Source organism: Littorina saxatilis, linkage group LG3, assembly GCF_037325665.1.
Source record: "Littorina saxatilis isolate snail1 linkage group LG3, US_GU_Lsax_2.0, whole genome shotgun sequence".
NCBI classification, from domain to species: Eukaryota; Metazoa; Mollusca; class Gastropoda; order Littorinimorpha; family Littorinidae; genus Littorina; species Littorina saxatilis.
The window spans coordinates 36846396-36865567 of NC_090247.1; the positions used below are offsets into that span (position 1 = coordinate 36846396).

Sequence of the window (19172 nt, forward strand, 5' to 3'; positions counted from 1 at the left end):
ACTCGCTGGTATGATGCCCCAAACCGTGACATATAATTCAATGTATCTACACGAAACAAGAGTAGAGTAAGGAGAAAATACTGATAATTAAGCAAGAGCAACAAGGTGCACAAACACGTCCAAAAAACCCACCTGACTTTGGACAGACTCAGTAGCGGACAGACAGACGCGCAACCAGACGGACACACAGACACTAGAGTAGATAGTAGGGCTACAGATGGGTACACAGACGAGAAAAAACAGTCTGTAGTGCCTGACGGAACACACACACACACACACACACACACACACACACACACACACACACACACAAACAAACAAACACACACACACACACACACACGCTCACAAACGCACTCACACACACACACACACACACACACGCTCACAAACGCACACACACACACTGAAACACACATACACCGTGGCACACACACACCCACACACACACACCGTGGCACACACACGCACACACACCCCCTCCACCTCATCAGTTCCATCAACTAAATAATGTCTTTCCATTGGAATTCTACTCCCCCGAAACCCTTGCTATCACCAGGATCCAACTGCCCCCCCCCCCCACCCCCCGCCACCCCTTACCCTCCTCCAGTTTCTCTCTCCCCCTCCCACTCCCCATCTCCTACTCCTCACACTGTCTTCGAGTTAGGGTTCCAGAACCGATCGCATTCAGCAGCATCATTCATTCCAGGGGAGGCAGTGGTCTTGGGAACAGCTTGCAGACTTTCTGTTCTTATTTTTTGGTTCCTCATCTGGAACCGCCAGTGTGCCAGTGTCTGTGTGTGTACACTTTGCCGCTTCATTTGACTACCTCCTGCTTCTACTGACTTTTGGTCTTGCTGGTTCCAGACCCGTCTGTGCTAACTTCTGAAAATGCCGCCCAAGGTAAGCCTGTTCATGTTGTTTAATTGCATGGATTTTGAGGTGATACTGAAACAAGTTAGTAGAATTAGTTATTTCGTTATACACGTACAATGTTAAATACGATTCTAAAGAGCTTTTAAGAATAAGGGCTTGGGTCGATTTGTTTTTGCAAAATGATCGAAAATGACAGAATTCCCATGCACACACACTCACAAACACTCACTCACACTGACACACACACTGACACACCTTTAGCAGACAGTGGATTTCTGGGTCGGTCGGTTTTCACTTGGGTTAAAGTAAAAACCAACATGTTCCTCAAAGCATTTCAAAGTCTGAAATAATAGGGTTAAGTTCGTTATGATCTGTAAATAAAGAATCAAGAAGTTATCAACAAGAAACAATGCGATTAAAACAAACCGAAAGCGTAATTATTCGAACGTCTGTTTCTATATATTCTTTCATACTTTAACTCCCCCCTCCCACTGACTTTCCTCCCCTGTTTTTGTTGTCCTTTACATTAGTGCGTAGCAAAGCTCAAAGTCTATCCTACCCGGCCAGGAAAGAATTTTTCCTTGCTTTACGAAATTTTTACAATGCCTAACATTTTGCCCTTGCTTGCTTGGAACTCGAAGTAAACCTCAAAGACAAAAACAGACATTCTGACGAAGCAAGCCGCAACGCGACCCGACAGGCGTCCTGAAAATCATTCATGTCTTGCTCTTGCTTACACACTTGGTTCCAGCAGCAGATAAACGAGATGGGGTGGAGGGGAGGTCGGGGATGGGGGTGGGGGAGAGGGGTAGTAGAAAGGGCGTGGGTGGGGTATGGAAGCAGCAGCAGTAAACAGGTGTAGAGGGGCACTTACACATCGCTTAGCACACCGTAAAATCTCCCTTAGCCTCCTTCTAGTCATTTGTAGCTGTGCAATTTTATCCTTATACTAAAGCGCAGAAACCTATTTTTGCTCAATAAACCCATATCAATTTTTGCTTTTGCCTCCTCCAGTGATTTGTAGCTGTGCAGTTTCATCCTTTTACTTTTTTAACGCAGAAACCTTATTTTGCTCAATAAATCCACATCAATTTTGCTTTCATCTTCGGTTGAGGGCATACAAACTGCGCCCTAGTCTAGTCTTTTCTTTAATTTGGATTTTTTTTTCAATCTTTGAATTTTCTGAAACACAGAGAATGAAATTATAAAGGGGGTCATTTTAACATTGCGTTACTCCGATTTAATGAAAGACAGTGCAACTTTGCATAATATCCACACAATTATGTAATTATATCAATGTTGCTCAGTTTCCAGGGCTTTTGTTTTGTTTTGGTGTGTTTGTCGTCCCAAGGACAGATTGTAAGAAAACGCCCAGCCTTAAATCTTTATCCTTGTAAAATAATGTTCAGTCTCAGTCTCAGTCTCAGACTCTGGTGTGCGTCATTTAGGTATTACAACACTTCGTTGGTGCTGTTTGTTTGCACAATGGCCCCAATGGCAGTAGCAGCAGCAGAAGCGTAGGATTCACCCGAGAGGTAAACAAGTTAAAGTGGCACTTAATAGACTCATTCTCACGCCATAATAAACCTCCCCTTACCTCCTTGAGTCATTTGTACCTGCGCGGCAAGTAGGGTCTGAGTCATGTGGGCGTTCTGTTTCCGGTTCCGGCTCCAACTCAGGCGGTTTTGGTACGAGTATCATGGCTACAGTTGCGCAATGGCGGCGCTTAAAACAAATAAAACAAATGAAGCAAGTAATAAAATAAAAGACTGATTTACATATTGCACTTGACTGTACTCACTCAGTCACCATCCAAGATAGGTCTGCACTGTTTGGTTTTCATCAGCAGCAGAAGCAAGACTTCAGGAGTTACTCACATTTTAGCAGAATGTAATTTCATGGCTGCCTTCATTCGATAGGCTGTTTTTGTGTAGTTGCATCTCAAATCATAGCTGTTCAGTTAGCCATTGCTAGATCACAACATAGATACAAGTAGATAATCGTTAATCGAAGTACAAATGTAGATTTTCCTGGATACTAGATTTTCACATAAACCTTGGGATGTTGAAATAAACCCTTGCTTTTTGGCGAGGCACCTTTAGCTCCGAAATGTACTGTTCCTGTTTCTTCTTCTGCAACCGGGCGCCCACACATCTGAGAAGAAAAGCTCTTATAATGACCCAAAGGAGTCAGTGTCAGGCACCTATGGCCAAGTAATGGATATGCTAGCCTGAACAGGTGAGAAAGGTCACGTATCACTGATCATTTACAGAGGGGCGATGGCAAATCGCACCTGTCTGTCGTTTTTCAGAGCTATTAACTTCCTGAGTGTGTGATTGTGAAGTTATTAGTAGCCTATTAGTGCGGGCATCTGTTTGGCTGATATGCCTACAAATACCGCCTTGAACAACTCCATTGATAAATATGTAAGCGCCTAGGGCTATATCTAGATTAGGCGCATAAAAATGATCACAATAATAATAATAATAATAATAAATGGAAAATGGCTTTGCAAGACTTCTAGCTATATTGATTTTGATGTGAACATGTTTGAGAGGAAACTGTTTTTTTAAGTGAAGACAGAAAACTAAACACACTCTAAACTGTGTAAAATGTTAGGCTTGCGTGTATTTGCAGACGGCCAAGACAATGTCAAATCCTCATGGAGGTTTTGGAATTTTTTGGGCAGTTTTGTGCGTTCATTTTGGTGTATAGATTACGAGCAATGAATGCTCGAACAAACACAGTGGTTTAACCTCCTCCGGGTCCATTATTTCGAAATTTGTTGCTGCTTGCATGCCTTGCAGGATCCTTGGAAACGCATTTCAAGGTTATTTAATCTCCCATATCAGCTCGTCTTCTACAGGAAAGCGTCACGTTTTCAAAAAGTTTCGGAATTGCGAGACTTTATCTTACCCCGATGAGTCATGGCTCGTTACAGATTGCTTGAGGTCTGTGGTGCCAGTTGTTGTGCATTTATCACTCTTCACTCCATGCTAAATAGTCTACCAATGCACCCCCTGTCGAAGGCGGCTCATAATTTACACAAACAACTCTTTTTTCTCAAAACAAAGTCTATTGTTTTCTAATCTGATGTGAAATCAAATAGATACAGGTTATAAAGCGAACAAGTTCATTACAAATCATGTACAGGGTGACACAAAAAAAACAGATCCCACCAAAAGTTTAATATTTTCTGAAATAATCAGCCGATTCTTTTATTTTTTCAGGTGAGCCAAGCTGAAATGATGTTCTAACAGCCCACCAAGTTTGAGCTTCAAGATGTCATGGACAACGGAGCATAAGACATTTATAGTCGAGGCCTATTTTCGCCGGCGAACAGATTTGCTCGGGCTGCGCACAACAGACTCTCTGACTGAATCAATATTCCTCGGTGTCCTTGCTGATTTAGGTCGACCAGAGTGGGATCCCCTGTTAGGGTTTTTACTATTGAGGTTATTGACAGTCCCATGGTCTCTGAACTTATCCCTCCATCCATAGATAACTGATTTAACAGGAAAGTCTCTACGTCCAAACTGTCTTTTGAATTCCAGTTGAGCAGCGTGGATAGAATTCGACCGAAAATAGGCCTCGACTATAAATGTCTTATGCTCCGTTGTCCATGACATCTTGAAGCTCAAACTTGGTGGGCTGTTAGAACATCATTTCAGCTTGGCTCACCTGAAAAAATAAAAGAATCGGCTGATTATTTCAGAAAATATTAAACTTTTGGTGGGATCTGTTTTTTGTGTGTCACCCTGTATGTACCAGTGTACTATACTACACATTCTAGTCTGGCTATCTTTGGTCCATGGGTGTTGTTCCTATCTTGAAGCAGCTGCTTCACTGACACAGTTTCAAGTTTTAAACTCGAAAAGCTTGATATTCATTGGGCGAAGGCAACTTCGCAAAGTCTTCTTTACGAAGGTCGTTGCACGAAGCTTTGGCACTGAGTTTTCAGTAAAATGACTTCCCAAAGTCTTCGCGGAGTCAGCTTTGGGCTCAATTATTATTAAGGACGGCCTTATTAGAATTTAGTCTACTGCCAGCACTGCATGTTCTTTCTTTGGTCGCCGGGTGTTGTTGCTGTCTTGAAGCGGGTGAGTGCACTGATTCACTCACAATTTAAAGAAGATTAAATGTCTGAATGTCGATGCACCTGCAAGCTTTTCAACCCCACTGGCTGTTATAAACACACGATATTGAACCTACTGTTCCTTGACAAAAGGATTGAAGATTAAAAAGAAAAGTCTCACTCACATAAGTACAGGAACAAGAGACTGCATGAGAGAAGAACAAGACCAAGATAACGATGAGCACATTCTATAGTGAGTACATTTTCATTGTTATCTTGTTCACAAAAGTACGTCATGAATCATTAATACAAAAGAAAATATTGTACGTTTCACAAATACACATCGTAGATTAGCTACGGACAATAGCTTATCCGCAACGAGGCATTCTCTAACCATAGCTGCCAGATTACCGTGTTCAGTTTAGTCAAGCAACGTTAAGAAGCTAACAACTTCTGAACAGAAATTGCGGCACGAAACGTAAGGCAAGGAAAATACGCACGCATAAGGGACCTGAACATATTTCAGTTTTTAAACTAGTTTGTGTTTGTTGGACAAAACACGAGGAAGCAAACCCATCAGGGTCATTTATTGTCAACCGTTGGAACTTTCCTGCTAAGCTTCCAGAAATATGCCTCAGACGGTAAGAAAAGTTGAAATAAGTTTCTTTAAAGATAATTTGCTTTCCAAGCATAAATCATCACAGATTCATTCATAATCAATGATTTATCATAAGTAAATTACAGACTGTAACGCTGATCTCGTAGCTCCTGAGTCGGTTGTCGGCACCGTGCTCGTCGATTAATTGTAAGGTTTAAAATTGACTTATGCTTGATTTTGACTTCGTTTAGCATGCAGTCTATATGCTTATCCGACAGCTTTTTCGTGCTCTCCGCGCAGACTAACCGTGCTCGTATTACTGATAAGGTTTAAAATCGATTTGATTTAATCATTTGGATTCGGGTAAAAGACGTATGTATTTTCGCTCTGCACTAAATTGGAAAAGAGCATCCAAGACAACCTTGTTTGGAGTACAGTAACTGTTGCTGGCACATCCATTTGTAACAAACAAATAATTAAAGAGGTAGCCGGGTGTGAAACAAATGCATCAATCACTTACTGCTGTTAACTCAACTGTCAACCATACATTATCGATTTTAGACTTACGTGTTGGTTTTAACGCAATCTAAAATGTCGTTGACAACATTTCACGGTTTTCTTGCTATCGAAAAATTTATATATGGATTTTGAATGCAGTTGTTGTTGTTGTGGTTGTTGTTATTGTTGTTGTTATTGTTGTTGTTGTTCCTAGACTAAAGTAGGCTATCACTGCCAATATGCACACGGCTGCATTTTGTGGTGCACTGCGTGCCTGACTGGTGTAGACGCCTGGGGAAACAAGAAAACTGATCTACATCTGGTGTAGCTCAAACAGATTAGACTGTCTTTTTGCGGAGATTAGTATCAGAATGTTATCTGTGTTACATGCTCCAGAAGTGCCCGTTGTCCGCAAGTGCCCGTTGTCCGCACATCACGAAGATGCTGGTAATATCGGATTTCGGCGAGTTGGCGTGTGGGACTCATAATAATGTTATATAAGGCTGACGCTCTAAGCGTTCAAAAAAAGAAGAGAAAGAAAAATGGGAACAAAGAGTACTTGTCTTTGCTTATTAGCATAAGTAGTGTATAACACATCGTACGACTGACTGTTCAGTGTGCAGCATATGATTAACTAACAGCTTGTTCAATCTCTTCGCGGAGATTAGCCTGTTCATCACGATAGGATTTGGGAGAGACGTTTGTATGAGGGTGTTGACCCCTGTGTATTGGAGCACACACCCTCCCACCCCGCCCCTCCCCCTCCCCCCACCCTCCTCGCCAGTATGCACGCGAAAATACATGGATAGACGGAAAGACGCTTCTTCCCCCGCCCACCCCTCTCTCTCTCTCTCGCTCTCTCTATCTCTTACGCGCACAAATACAGACAGACGGACATACAGATAGACGGACATACAGACCGACAGACAAACAATCAGACACACACACACACACACACACACACACGCACACACACACACGCGCGCGCGCGCACGCACACATATACAGATACACACACAGACAGACAGACACACACACATACACACACACACACACACACATATACCCACTCCCGCTCTCATACACAGACACAGACACAGACACACTCAGACACAGACACACTCAGACACAGAGACACACACACACACAGACACCCTCCCACACACACACACACACCGACACCCCCTCCCGCCACACACACACACATACAATACTCACATTCCCGGCACACCTCCCCCCTCCCCTCTCACAAAACAGTTACTACTCTCATAGGTCAGTGCCCAAGCGGTTCATGTCCTCTCGTGCGTGATGAACGTGCCGATGTATTCTCTGCTTGCTTAATCTTCTGTTTGGCTGATTTTGTGCGACAAGATTACTTCTGGGGAAAAAAAAAGTACTGCCCTTCCCTCTTTGGCCCCGGCCTCATTGCAGTATACCACACACACACATACACACACAAACACACACACAAACGCCCGCGCAAGAACAAACGCACGCCTCCTGTTTTCCTCCTCAATGCAGTACAACAAACACACACACGCACGCACACACCGTCACACGCACGAACGCACACACACACACACACACACACATGGACTGGGTGGCCGAGTGGTAACGCACTTGCGCTCGGAAGCGAGAGGTTGCGTGTTCGACCCCGGGTCAGGGCGTTAGCAATTTTCTCCCCCCTTTCCTAACCTAGGTGGTGGGTTCAAGTGCTAGTCTTTCGGATGAGACGAAAAACCGAGGTCCCTTCGTGTACACTACATGGGGGTGTGCACGTTAAAGATCCCACGATTGACAAAAGGGTCTTTCCTGGCAAAATTGTATAGACATAGATAAAAAAATGTCCACCAAAATACCCGTGTGACTTGGAATAATAGGCCGTGAAAAGTAGGATATGCGCCGAAATGGCTGAGATCTGCTGGCCGATGTGAATGCGTTATGTATTGTGTAAAAAATTCCATCTCACACGGCATAAATAGATCCCTGCGCCTTGAGTCCGAGTCTGGAGATACGCGCGCGATATAAGACTTCATAATAACACACACACACACACACACGTAAATCACAACCCTACAGGCAGGCCTTCCAGCCGCCCAGCCACACAAATTGCTAAACACTCTTATAGGTCAGTGCCCGAGTGGTTAGTATCCTCCAGTGCGTGCTGCACGTGCTTGTTGTACTCACCTCTTGTCTAAATCTGTGTTGCTGATTTCGTTCGACAAGAATACTAACAGGAAACATTTTGTCTTGTGTTTTGTTCTTGCCAAGCAACTGCCAGTTCCTCTTTTCGCAATAGACGAATTCTGAAAATAACCCTGTCGGGTTTGTATGAGTTTGTGAAAGAGTGAATACTCTTGCTTTTAGTGAGGCAAGCTTTCTACACGCGCTCCTGTCCACGTGATTCAAACACACCCCTCGCTAGTGACTGGCCTATAATGTCACGTGGGAAAGTTCGACTTACTAAAAGTAAAAGCAAGAGTTTTCACTTTTTCACAACCCATACGGACCTGACAGAGTTATCTCCGAACATCGTCTGTTGAGTTGTCTGAGCATGAAGTTGCGGTTCGTGTGTTGTCTTACGTGCGTTTGCTGTGCACATTGCACACTCCGCTTTCAAGAAAATTATTTATTTTTTGATTCTGTGGTACGTCATGCATTGTTATTCTACAAATACATCCTGTTATTAGTATAGCTTCTTGTTTTGTTGATGTCTTTCACCCCTCCTACATTTTGCTTCAGTTGATATAATGATAAAGAGAGAACTCAAAGTAACTATACATAGACAAAAATATAACTTTAAAGCAAATGGACGACTTTGCCAAGTTTGAATTCTGCAAGACACACATTACCAATGAGATATGAAACCCTTACAAACCTATCCCCTAAACTTCTTCTTCTTCTTCTGCGTTCGTGGGCCGAAACTCCCACGTACACTCCGTCACTCGTGTTTTTTGCACGAGTGGAATTTTACGTGTATGACCGTTTTTTACCCCGCCATTTAGGCAGCCATACGCCGTTTTCGGAGGAAGCATGCTGGGTATTTTCGTGTTTCTATAACCCACCGAACTCTGACATGGATTACAGGATCTTTTTCGTGCGCACTTGGTCTTGTGCTTGCGTGTACACCGAGGAGAGTCTGCACACAAAGTTGACTCTGAGAAATAAATCTCTCGCCGAACGTGGGGACGAACTCACGCTGACAGCGGCCAACTGGATACAAATCCAGCGCGCTACCGACTGAGCTACATCCCCGCCCCTAAACAAGAAAGAACGAACGAAAGAGAGACAGGACCATAACAACATACATCTATGACTGACTCACTAAATTAATGCACCAATTTTCGTTCACCAACTAAAATTGATTTACTTTTTGCATGAACTTTTAAAGGCGTCATTTCATTTGATACTAACGTTGTGAAGAATTCCATTCCCCTGACGTACGTAGGCCTAATAGCATTTAGGAAAACTGCAACTAATAACACATATATGTTTAGACAAAAATGCAAGGAGCTCAGGGTTTGTTTGTTTGTTTGTTTGTTTGTTTGCTTAACGCCCAGCCAACCACGAAGGGCCATATCAGGGCGGTGCTGCTTTGACATTTTAAGGTGCGCCACACACAAGACAGAAGTCGCAGCACAGGCTTCATGTCTCACCCAGTCACATTATTCTGACACCGGACCAACCAGTCCTAGCACTAACCCCATAATGCCAGACGCCAGGCGGAGCAGCCACTAGATTGCCAATTTTAAAGTCTTAGGTATGACCCGGCCGGGGTTCGAACCCACGACCTCCCGCTCACTGGGCGGACGCCATACCACTAGGCCACCGTGTTGCGGTTCTCAGGGTGGGGAGAGGAAGGGGTGTAGGAAAGGGGAAGGACATATAGTACTTGGGGGAAGGGATGAAACTCAAGAATAAATGTTTACGATGCAGTCACAAATACACTCATTTCTTGTAACCTTGGTAGAGGCCTGGCTTGCCTCAGGAGGGATTTGCAGACAGTTTGATAAAGTGCTGCAGAAAAGCCGTGACGTCAAACACTTGCGTATTATCTACTTCGGCGGCTTCATCAACATGCGTGGTATTTAGCTTTGCTCCAGGGGTGCTCCTTGTCTGAGACGCTATTTCCAGCACAAATGAGGCGTTTTTGAGAGGAATTGGGAGGATGCTAGAAGCTTCATTAAGGGCTTGTTTATATGACAGATTCTGGCCTTTTGTTAGATTGAAGTTGTTGCTTCTTTTAGGACAGAGTTACTTCACGTGTTACATCTTTGCCTTTGAAGTTTTGGTAATAGATATTTATAGTTCTGTCCGGGTAATTTGCTTCATTGTGTTACTTCTTTAGCAAAAACGAAGCTCATCAAACTCCACGTAAAATCACATGTACATGTAAAATCCTCCTGAAGATCCATGAAGTTTGGCCATCTGCATAAAAGTGACAAGCGAGCCAGAAACGTCTGCCATTATACTGCAACTTTAAAAATACGAGAATTCTTAGCTCCCGAGAAGAAGAAGCAGCCTCCGCCAAGAAGAAGCAGAAAAAGAAGTCATGAACCGATACTAACATGTTCAAATTAGATCGCTTTCTTGTCCGTCAATTATTCTCATCACTTCCAGTCTCCCTCCTGCGCTTGACAATTGTCCTTTTATTGTCTTTATTTTTATGTCTTAGTTTAGCAGGGACAGGTTGTAAGACTAGGCGTGAGCCTAAAATCTCCATCCTTGAGTAATAAAGTTCGTTCGTTCGTTCGTTCGTTCGTTCTCCATATTCCTCTTCTCTCTCCCCCTAAACGACACACTCTAGTCGTCACATAATGCTGAAATGATGATCTTTACATATATGTTTACTGAGTGGGAACAAATGATGGTTTCCTCGTTATTGCGAGAAGACAATAATTCGTTCGTGCTTTTCACGCCAACATTTTCAGTTAATAGCCGTAACACGCACGGGAAGAGCGGTTACGAGGCATCTTGAGTGAGGGCTACCAATTACCGTCAAGCTAACTAACAACCAACGAGAAACGCTGTGACAGACAGAGGCAATTTCCGGCACCACCTGCAAAGTGCAATTAACTTTAGTGCCCCTGTGTAATACCTATCGCACTAAAGAGCTTCCTCCTCCGTCGGAGGTAAATTCTGTGACTTAATCGTAGGCTGGCACGGGCACTTGCTTCTATGACTACTTGGAAAGACTGATGCTCAACTCGTACTAGTTTCTGAAATTGAACTTCTATTCAATGATGTCAGGTTATTAATTTCTGCTTTTTTTGGTATTGTGTGTGTGTCAGCAGGGCCGGACCAAATGAGTTGTAAGGGGGGGGTTCCTCCTTTTTGGGGGGGGGGGGGCAAATCAGCGAAGTGGCGAAGCCACAAGCGCGCGCCTGCTAAGCAGGGGGGTCCGCGGGTAAACTAGGGGGGTCCGCGGGTATGCTCCCCCGGAAAATTTGTGAAAAACGTTAAAATCTGTGCTTCTTCTTCTGCGTTCGATGTTACATCTGTGCAATCTGGTGCATTCTGGGCCTTGTTTTGAGGGTTAAGAGCAGCATTGTTTTGGTGCTAAAACTAGTAAAAGTCAAAGCAAGGTACATGCTTTTTCCAGGGGTGGGGTTCCGGAACCCCTGGAACCCCCCCCTGGGTCCGGCCCTGTGTGTGTGTGTGTGTGTGTGTGTGTGTGTGTGTGTGTGTGTATGTGTGTGTGTGTGTGTGTGTGTGTGTGTGTGCTTGTGTGTGCCAGTCAGTGTGTGTTTGCTTGTGTATGTGTCGGTTGGGGCGGGCCCGTGTTTGGGGTAGGGGTGGTTGTGCAACGTCCAACTGAACCGGGTCACTCTTTGACAAAAAGTTAATTTTTATTTCACTGCATAGAAATCTGTATCTAATGACACTGATGAGCAGCGATTTCACGTCACATTGAATCATCCACAGTACAATCATTAAAATCAAAGCTGTAACACCTCCAGGTCGGATAAGATCCATCCACAGAAGGGCTTGACAGCCGGAAAGTACGCCCAGACCGGTTAGTTACGGTATTCCTGTAAGCTTACACTTAGTCTGTGCTTTATCAGAAACTTGTTATCAAGGTTTTAGAACCACTGAATGCACACAAGTCATCAAGTTCCCATGTTCATCAAAGAGCTCATGCCGAGAGCAGGCGCACACCTATCTCAGCATCTTGCAGGTTTCTGCGCAGATGGCTTGATTAGCAGCGTGCCAAAGTGGAGCTTTTAATTAACATTCCACAGTGGTGCTGTGCTGAAAGTATACACAAAGGTTATCTGGATGAAAGACCGTTGCTTTGAACTCTGTCCAAAAAGCGAGACTTCACGTGTGTTCATACCTTTCCGTGCGTTCTGCTTTGGCGTGAACACATTATGGATTCGAGTATGAATAATGTGTGTGCTTTTCATCCAGAATTATAGGCTTGGTCGTGAGGTGAATTTATTTTAACTAGTGCTCGGTCTCAGCAGGGATAACCTTGTATGGCCGTCACATATTTTACATTTCTTTCAATCTTTTAAATTTATAATATATATTATTTTGTTTGGTTCTTAGATCCATATAATTATATTGTTTGCCATTACGTACCTTTTGTTTTGCTGGCCAGTTTCAACGATATTATTTGTGTACGATAGCTTTTGGGGGCTTTTAATTAGTTGCTGCTCCAACTGCCGTCGAGTAGGCTACATGTTTTCCTAAACCCTACTGATTATGTCATTTCACTTTCAAATGTGAACGGAAAAAAACCCCACGTTGGTAGGCCAGTGTTGACATGTAAGTTTTATGTGTGCCCCAGATTCCCCCCCCCCCCCGCGGGTTAGGGGGAAGAATTTACCCCCCGCGGGTTAGGGGGAAGAATTTACCCCCCGCGGGTTAGGGGGAAGAATTTACCCGATGCTCCCCAGCATGTCGCAAGAGGCGACTAACGGATTCTGTTTCTCCTTTTACCCTTGTTAAGTGTTTCTTGTATAGAATATAGTCAATGTTTGTAAAGATTTTAGTCAAGCAGTATGTAAGAAATGTTAAGTCCTTTGTACTGGAAACTTGCATTCTCCCAGTAAGGTCATATATTGTACTACGTTGCAAGCCCCTGGAGCAATTTTTTGATTAGTGCTTTTGTGAACAAGAAACAATTAACAAGTGGCTCTATCCCATCCCCCCCCCCCCCTTTCCCCGTCGCGATATAACCTTGAACGGTTGAAAACAACGTTAAACGCCAAATAAAGAAAGAAAGAAAAGAAAGTGTGCCCCAGATTAGATCATACCTGGCCCGGTAAAACTCCCCGAGATCAGTGAATGACTCTGTTTGCACTCACCTGGCACCGTTGCGCATATTTTCTCAATTTCCGCAGCAGTTGTATGACATTTGTCCGTCCAAACAAGCGGGTATCACACATGACTCATCTCAAGTACAACCATCTGTGATGCGTACATCATTTCTGGGCGTGGTATACTATAGAACTCACTAAAAACACAGAACACCCGCATGGGAGAACACCTTTATAGCACACTTTGGTGGAATTTCGGTGGCAACTGCACAATCCGACGATCTTTACCGAGAAGAGGCTCTTTACTCTTTCTTCAGTGTTCACGAATGGCATTCTCCAGTGAGAATCTCCTCGAGGAGCTGGCTCTTAGTCTTTTCCCGCGGGACGAGAAAAGAACACTGAGTGCGATTGGTTCGAGGTCCAAAGAGGTGTTTATAATGGTTGTTGAATAATACTGATTCAGATTCAGATAGCATTGATTTGAAGACATGTATGTCAAATCAAACTGACCTATTGTTTTGAAATTGCTGGTTTCTGGGTGCGAATTCTGTCTTCGCAAGCGACAAGAAGATCAAAGCAAGGAAGAAAACATCCCGTCTTACAACTAGGCAGTTACTGAGCGGGTTGCTGCATGGATTGCGAAGTCTGTCTTTGTAAGCAATCGGAAGCGCAAAGTAAGCAAGAGCGCATCCAGTCACACAGCGAAGCAGTTAATATTATGTTTCTGAGGGCTCAGTCATGCAGCGAGGCAGTTAATAAGTTTCTCAGTGCAGTTTCAGTGTTTGCGTGCAAGTGGAAGCCCAGAGAAAGCGACATTTAGCAATTTTAATAAATGATTTAATGATTTTTTTGGTTTAGGTGATACCAGATAAGATAGGGGCTATTGGAGAGAACAGATATGCGCTAATGTCATGCTAGGTTCACACTGACACAGACACATACGCACACATATATATATAGACACAGGCACAGTTACAGGACACACACTACACACACACACACACACTGACACACACACTGACACACACGCGCACTGGCACACACGCACTGGCACACACACACACACACACACACACTGAAAACGCTCTCACACACATTTCCTTGGTCATCTACCTTCACTATTACCACCCCAGTCCGTCCATCCATGCTGAAAAAATCATCCATGACACAGTACATACTCACACGGTTCAGAGAGACCCAGATCTAGCAGACACATGTGCCAAGCAGAGTCTTATATTAGCAGCACAAAAATACGGTTCCTATCCCCCTGCCCGTGTGTTTGCCAAATACCGGGAGGTCAGGGCGGCGATCATCAAAGGTTCCAAGACAGGTGTGGGGTGTTAGAAACTCACCTGAGATACGGCAGGTAGAAAACAGGACGTCGCAACAGGAAAAGGAGGCGTGAACTGAGGGAAGGTGTGTAATCTTCTGTGGGTGGTAGATATACAAAATATGCGAATAAAAAGAAGTTGGAGAGAGAGAGAGGGGGAGAAAGAGAGAGAGAGAGAGAGAGAGAGAGAGAGAGAAAGAGAGAGAGAGAGAGAGAAAAAGAGAGAGAGAGACTGAGAGAGACAGAGAGAGAGAGAAGAGAGAGAGAGAGAGAGAAGGGAAAGAGAGAGAGAGAGAGATGGAGAGAGAGAGAGAAGGGAAAGAGAGAGAGATAGAGAGAGAGAGACAGAGGGAGAGAGAGAAGAGATAGATAATGAGAGAGAGAGAGAGAGAGAGAGAGAGAGAGAGAGAGAGAGAGAGAGAGAGAGAACATTGAACATTGAACATTGAACTTTATTACAGGAAAGATAGCATTAGGTCCGTAGGACCTTTCTTACAGCTAGTCCTGATCTAAGCAAAATGGTTATAATCGAAATGGGAATACATAGGAAGAGAGAGAGAGATTATTCCTAAATTCTACAGACCTTAGTCAAAAACTGAAAAACCAAAGGAGCAAATCAGACAACAACAAAACCGGTTTGTCAAAGGAAGAATCATTAAGCCGCCCACATACACTGAGTACTAGAGTACTTTTGTTGTTGTAACACAAATGCCGACACAGCTCACGGTAGATGAATATCTGAACGACCCATCTTTTGCCCTGTTGTGCATGTGGTTCATCATTCTTGCTGGCATGCTGTCAAAACGCATCGTCTTATCTGTCGTATATCACAATCTTCTCGGAGACAGATATCGGTTACGCTACATTTACGGGATGCGCGCACCGTTCGGAGGAGATTCCGTCTACGCCAGAATGAACGTATGAACGTATGAACCGATCAAGAAAGGGTTAACTGCTGATTTTGTATGTGTGTATGCGATTCTGACTGAACTTTCATTGAGAGAAACCCTGGAGAGTGTTGTCATTAATAAACTAAAGAGAAATTCGATTGTTATGGTTCTCATCGTCAGGTCATGTCCTCTATGTTCAAATGAGACTCACCCTTTCTGTCTGATTTAAAAAAAATTTGATCGATTTGATCCCTATCACTTCCCAGAAGCTTGTGCCAAATTAGCCGTGCTCCGTTTTCGTTGGTAACCACAACCCTTTGAATTTTGTCTCTGTAAATTCCAATTGTCCATGAGTGTTTTTCCAACTAGACTGTTTCAGTTCAATCTCTCTCAGAAGCAGTGGTTGTTTCCAAGTTTTGACACATCACTGATAATTCAACCTTTGTCGTGTGTTTTCAAGAATATAGATATGACGTTCATCACAGCATTGTAGTGGGCCAGTAGCTTTGGCACGGTGCACAAATCAATGTTAATACACATTGATACATTAAAGAGAACATAAAAAAACCTTTGCAGTGTGTATGTACACATGTGTATTCATTTAATCATTAAGTAGGCTACATGTATTGCCAGGGAATTGTGCTTAAATCAGTTCTGACACAGTTAAACAGCAAACAAAATATGCACACTTACTGTGTGTATTATAATTATGTGCATATATCAAGGACCAGCTTGCAGAGCTACCTCCGAGTACACCAACGAGTTGTGAACGCAAAGTCTTCTTCGGACCCGACGGACAACCACCCTGTGCATAATTATCAGGTTCATCACAGAGTTGCAGTAGGCCAGAGGTTTTGGCACGGTGCTAACCACAACAAGCACAAGGAACTTAGTCGATAAATATCGACAGGGGGCCGACAAATGGTTTAAATGGGAAATGTGTGTATATGGGTGTGGGTTTGAAACAAACAAACAAACCAACCCATGTGAACCCCGGGCCGCAGGCCTTCGATGTAGTGATTGAAAAAAAAGGATGTTCTCAAATGGTTCAATTCTCATTTGGTCTGATTCTCAAATGGTACCGGTATACTCCCCCCCCCCCCTGGCCGCAGGCCTAGGAGTAAAATTTTATAGACACTGACCTTCTTCCCAGGGGTCATTGACCCAGTTTTAGCTATGAGAGGTGGTTCGCCCAGAGGCTGTAGAGTATACTGGGGCGGTCTCTTTGATGTCTTGAGAGGAAACTTGGCCAGGGTAGTACATGCACCAGAACTGGTGGACACCAAGGACAAACATGAAATCGAAGCAGTTTGCTTTCAGAGGGAACGGTCGTCAGCAACTCAAACTTCTCTGTTTTCTTTTTTTTTTAAATCTGACTTTCTTTGTGGCCCCCTGACTCCGCCCCCCTCCCTCTGTAAGGACCCCCCTCCACAAGGACCGATTTTTGTCAACATTTTAAAGGTCGCTAGAGAGGGGTTCCACTGTATGACCTAACCGCTACTGGCAGACGGCCTCAATCTTCACGCGCAAAGACGAGATTAATAGGTGCTCGGTTTTGGTATTTTGAATTACATTACATTAAACCTTTGTTGGGTTTCATGGTCATGGCAACAGCCATAATAATATTACATGATGTATAATATCATATTTCAGCATATGTGAATTACATGTCATCATACTAAACTGTCATACATTTTTATTCCTACATTATTCTGATTGATCACAACCAAACCTACTATCATTGGACACATCCAAATGCAAGCGCCTGTTCTTGACAATTTAGATCAGTGCAATTTCCTGGGTCGGGCTTTGCCACAGACACTCACGGTTTGGCCTGTAGGTAAAATGTACAATGTATTTTCTGATTTGTGCACAAAAGCTTTTTTTCTTTTTTCTTTTTTTTAACATAACAATGTTTAATGTCACTGTATGTTTAAAAGACCATGGTCATATTTGTAAAAAAAATGTTAAATTAGAAAATAAATAACATTTTGGTTCATGATTTTTCCTACACCTGTGCTAAAAATAAGAAATAAAAATGTCGGGTATATAAGTCACTCAAATACAGATAGGTATGAATGGCTCGGTTTGAGTTTGTTGCAGTTGACCCTGCACAAAGCGACATATCATGTTTTTGTTGAACAATTTTGACGTCACCCCTCCCATAGGGTGACGTATTTCACAACTTCCTGTGTTACACAAACTCTGTGATGACCAATTTTGACGTCACCCCTCCCATAGGGTGACGGATTTCACAACTTTCTACAGATGAACAATTTTGACGTCACCCCTCCCATAGGGTGACGGATGTCACAACTTCCTGTGTACACAAACTGATGACGTATTTCACAACAAAATGGCGCTGCCCATGGTCAACCTCGAAACTATCCGTATAGAATGGGGGCGTCCTCGCCCCCATAATGACGTTTGGTAGCTGGCATGCACGCTTGGATGTTGATGTAGATTTGGCATCATAATAATCCAGTCGTGATGTATCTTCTGCCTCGTTACACTTTCTGTGCAAGAGAGTTTTGCCAGATAGCGCATGGAATATCAATTACATATTTGTTTCAGCTTCTGGCGTCTGCAGTTTGCAGCAACGCATACATGAGGGAAAAAAATCATGTGGGTGGTTTCTTTTTTAAACTGACGTCATCTGCGTTGGTGTTACATAATGGCGTTGACGTAAGGTTAGAGAAAGGAGGTCGATAGTTGAAGGAAATTGCGGAACACTGGTGAAATACTCTCACTGCTCCCCGCTGATTTTGGGGTTGGGGTGGGCTTGTAAACATTACATATCATGACTAGTCACAGGGTTGGAGATGATAAGACTATAACAGACTGACTGATGGACAAAAAGTTATATGCCACAACACAATTGCGCAAGCACTCAAACGCAAACGCACAGATACTGACCTGGACAAAAAGGCACACTGAGACAGACAATAACTTACTCTAACACGTACGCACGATAAAACCACACACACACACACACACACACACACACACACACACACACACACACACACACACACACACACACACACACACACAACAACAACAACAACAACAACAACAACAACATAACCACGCACGCACACGAGCACGCACGAACGTTCGCATGTTCGCACGCTCGCACGCACGCACGCACCCACGCACCCACGCACGCACGCACGCACTCACACACGCACCTACTGTTTTTCTCTGTTTCTCAGTCTGTCTGTCGGTCTGTCTGACTGTCTGTCTGTCTGTCTGTCTGTCTGTGTCTTTCTGTCTCTCTCTGTGTCACTGTCTCTCTCTCTCTCTCTCTCTCTCTCTCTCTCTCTCTCTCTCTCTATATATATATATATATATATATGTATATCCCTCGCTTAAATAGATGTACTGTACATAGCCGTAAACTATGTAGATATGTGTTTTGTCCCTGTCTGTCTCCACAGTCTCTGTTTTTTGGACCTCTGTCTCTTTGACCCCCCCCCCCCCCACACACCCCCACCCCTGCTTGCTTTATCTCTCTTACAAAGCCACCAATACATAAAAACAGTATGGACAGAGATGTACACAGCCACAAGCAAAAAAGTAGGAAAAAAAGTCTTCAGCCACCGAGTACAAGCATCTGGGGGAAAAAGATGAGGTTGGC

At 43.7% G+C, this 19172-nt stretch overlaps 1 protein-coding gene across 1 annotated transcript in view; it reads left to right on the forward strand.

The window, feature by feature from the left end:
* Positions 1–677: 677 nt before the first annotated feature.
* Positions 678–19172, forward strand: part of LOC138962270 (myophilin-like) — a 39265-nt gene continuing 20770 nt past the window's right edge. The window contains exon 1 of the mRNA XM_070334020.1: positions 678–903. Coding sequence (XP_070190121.1) covers positions 892–903 — 12 coding nt within the window. The 5' untranslated portion in view covers positions 678–891. The remainder of the gene's footprint in view (positions 904–19172) is intronic.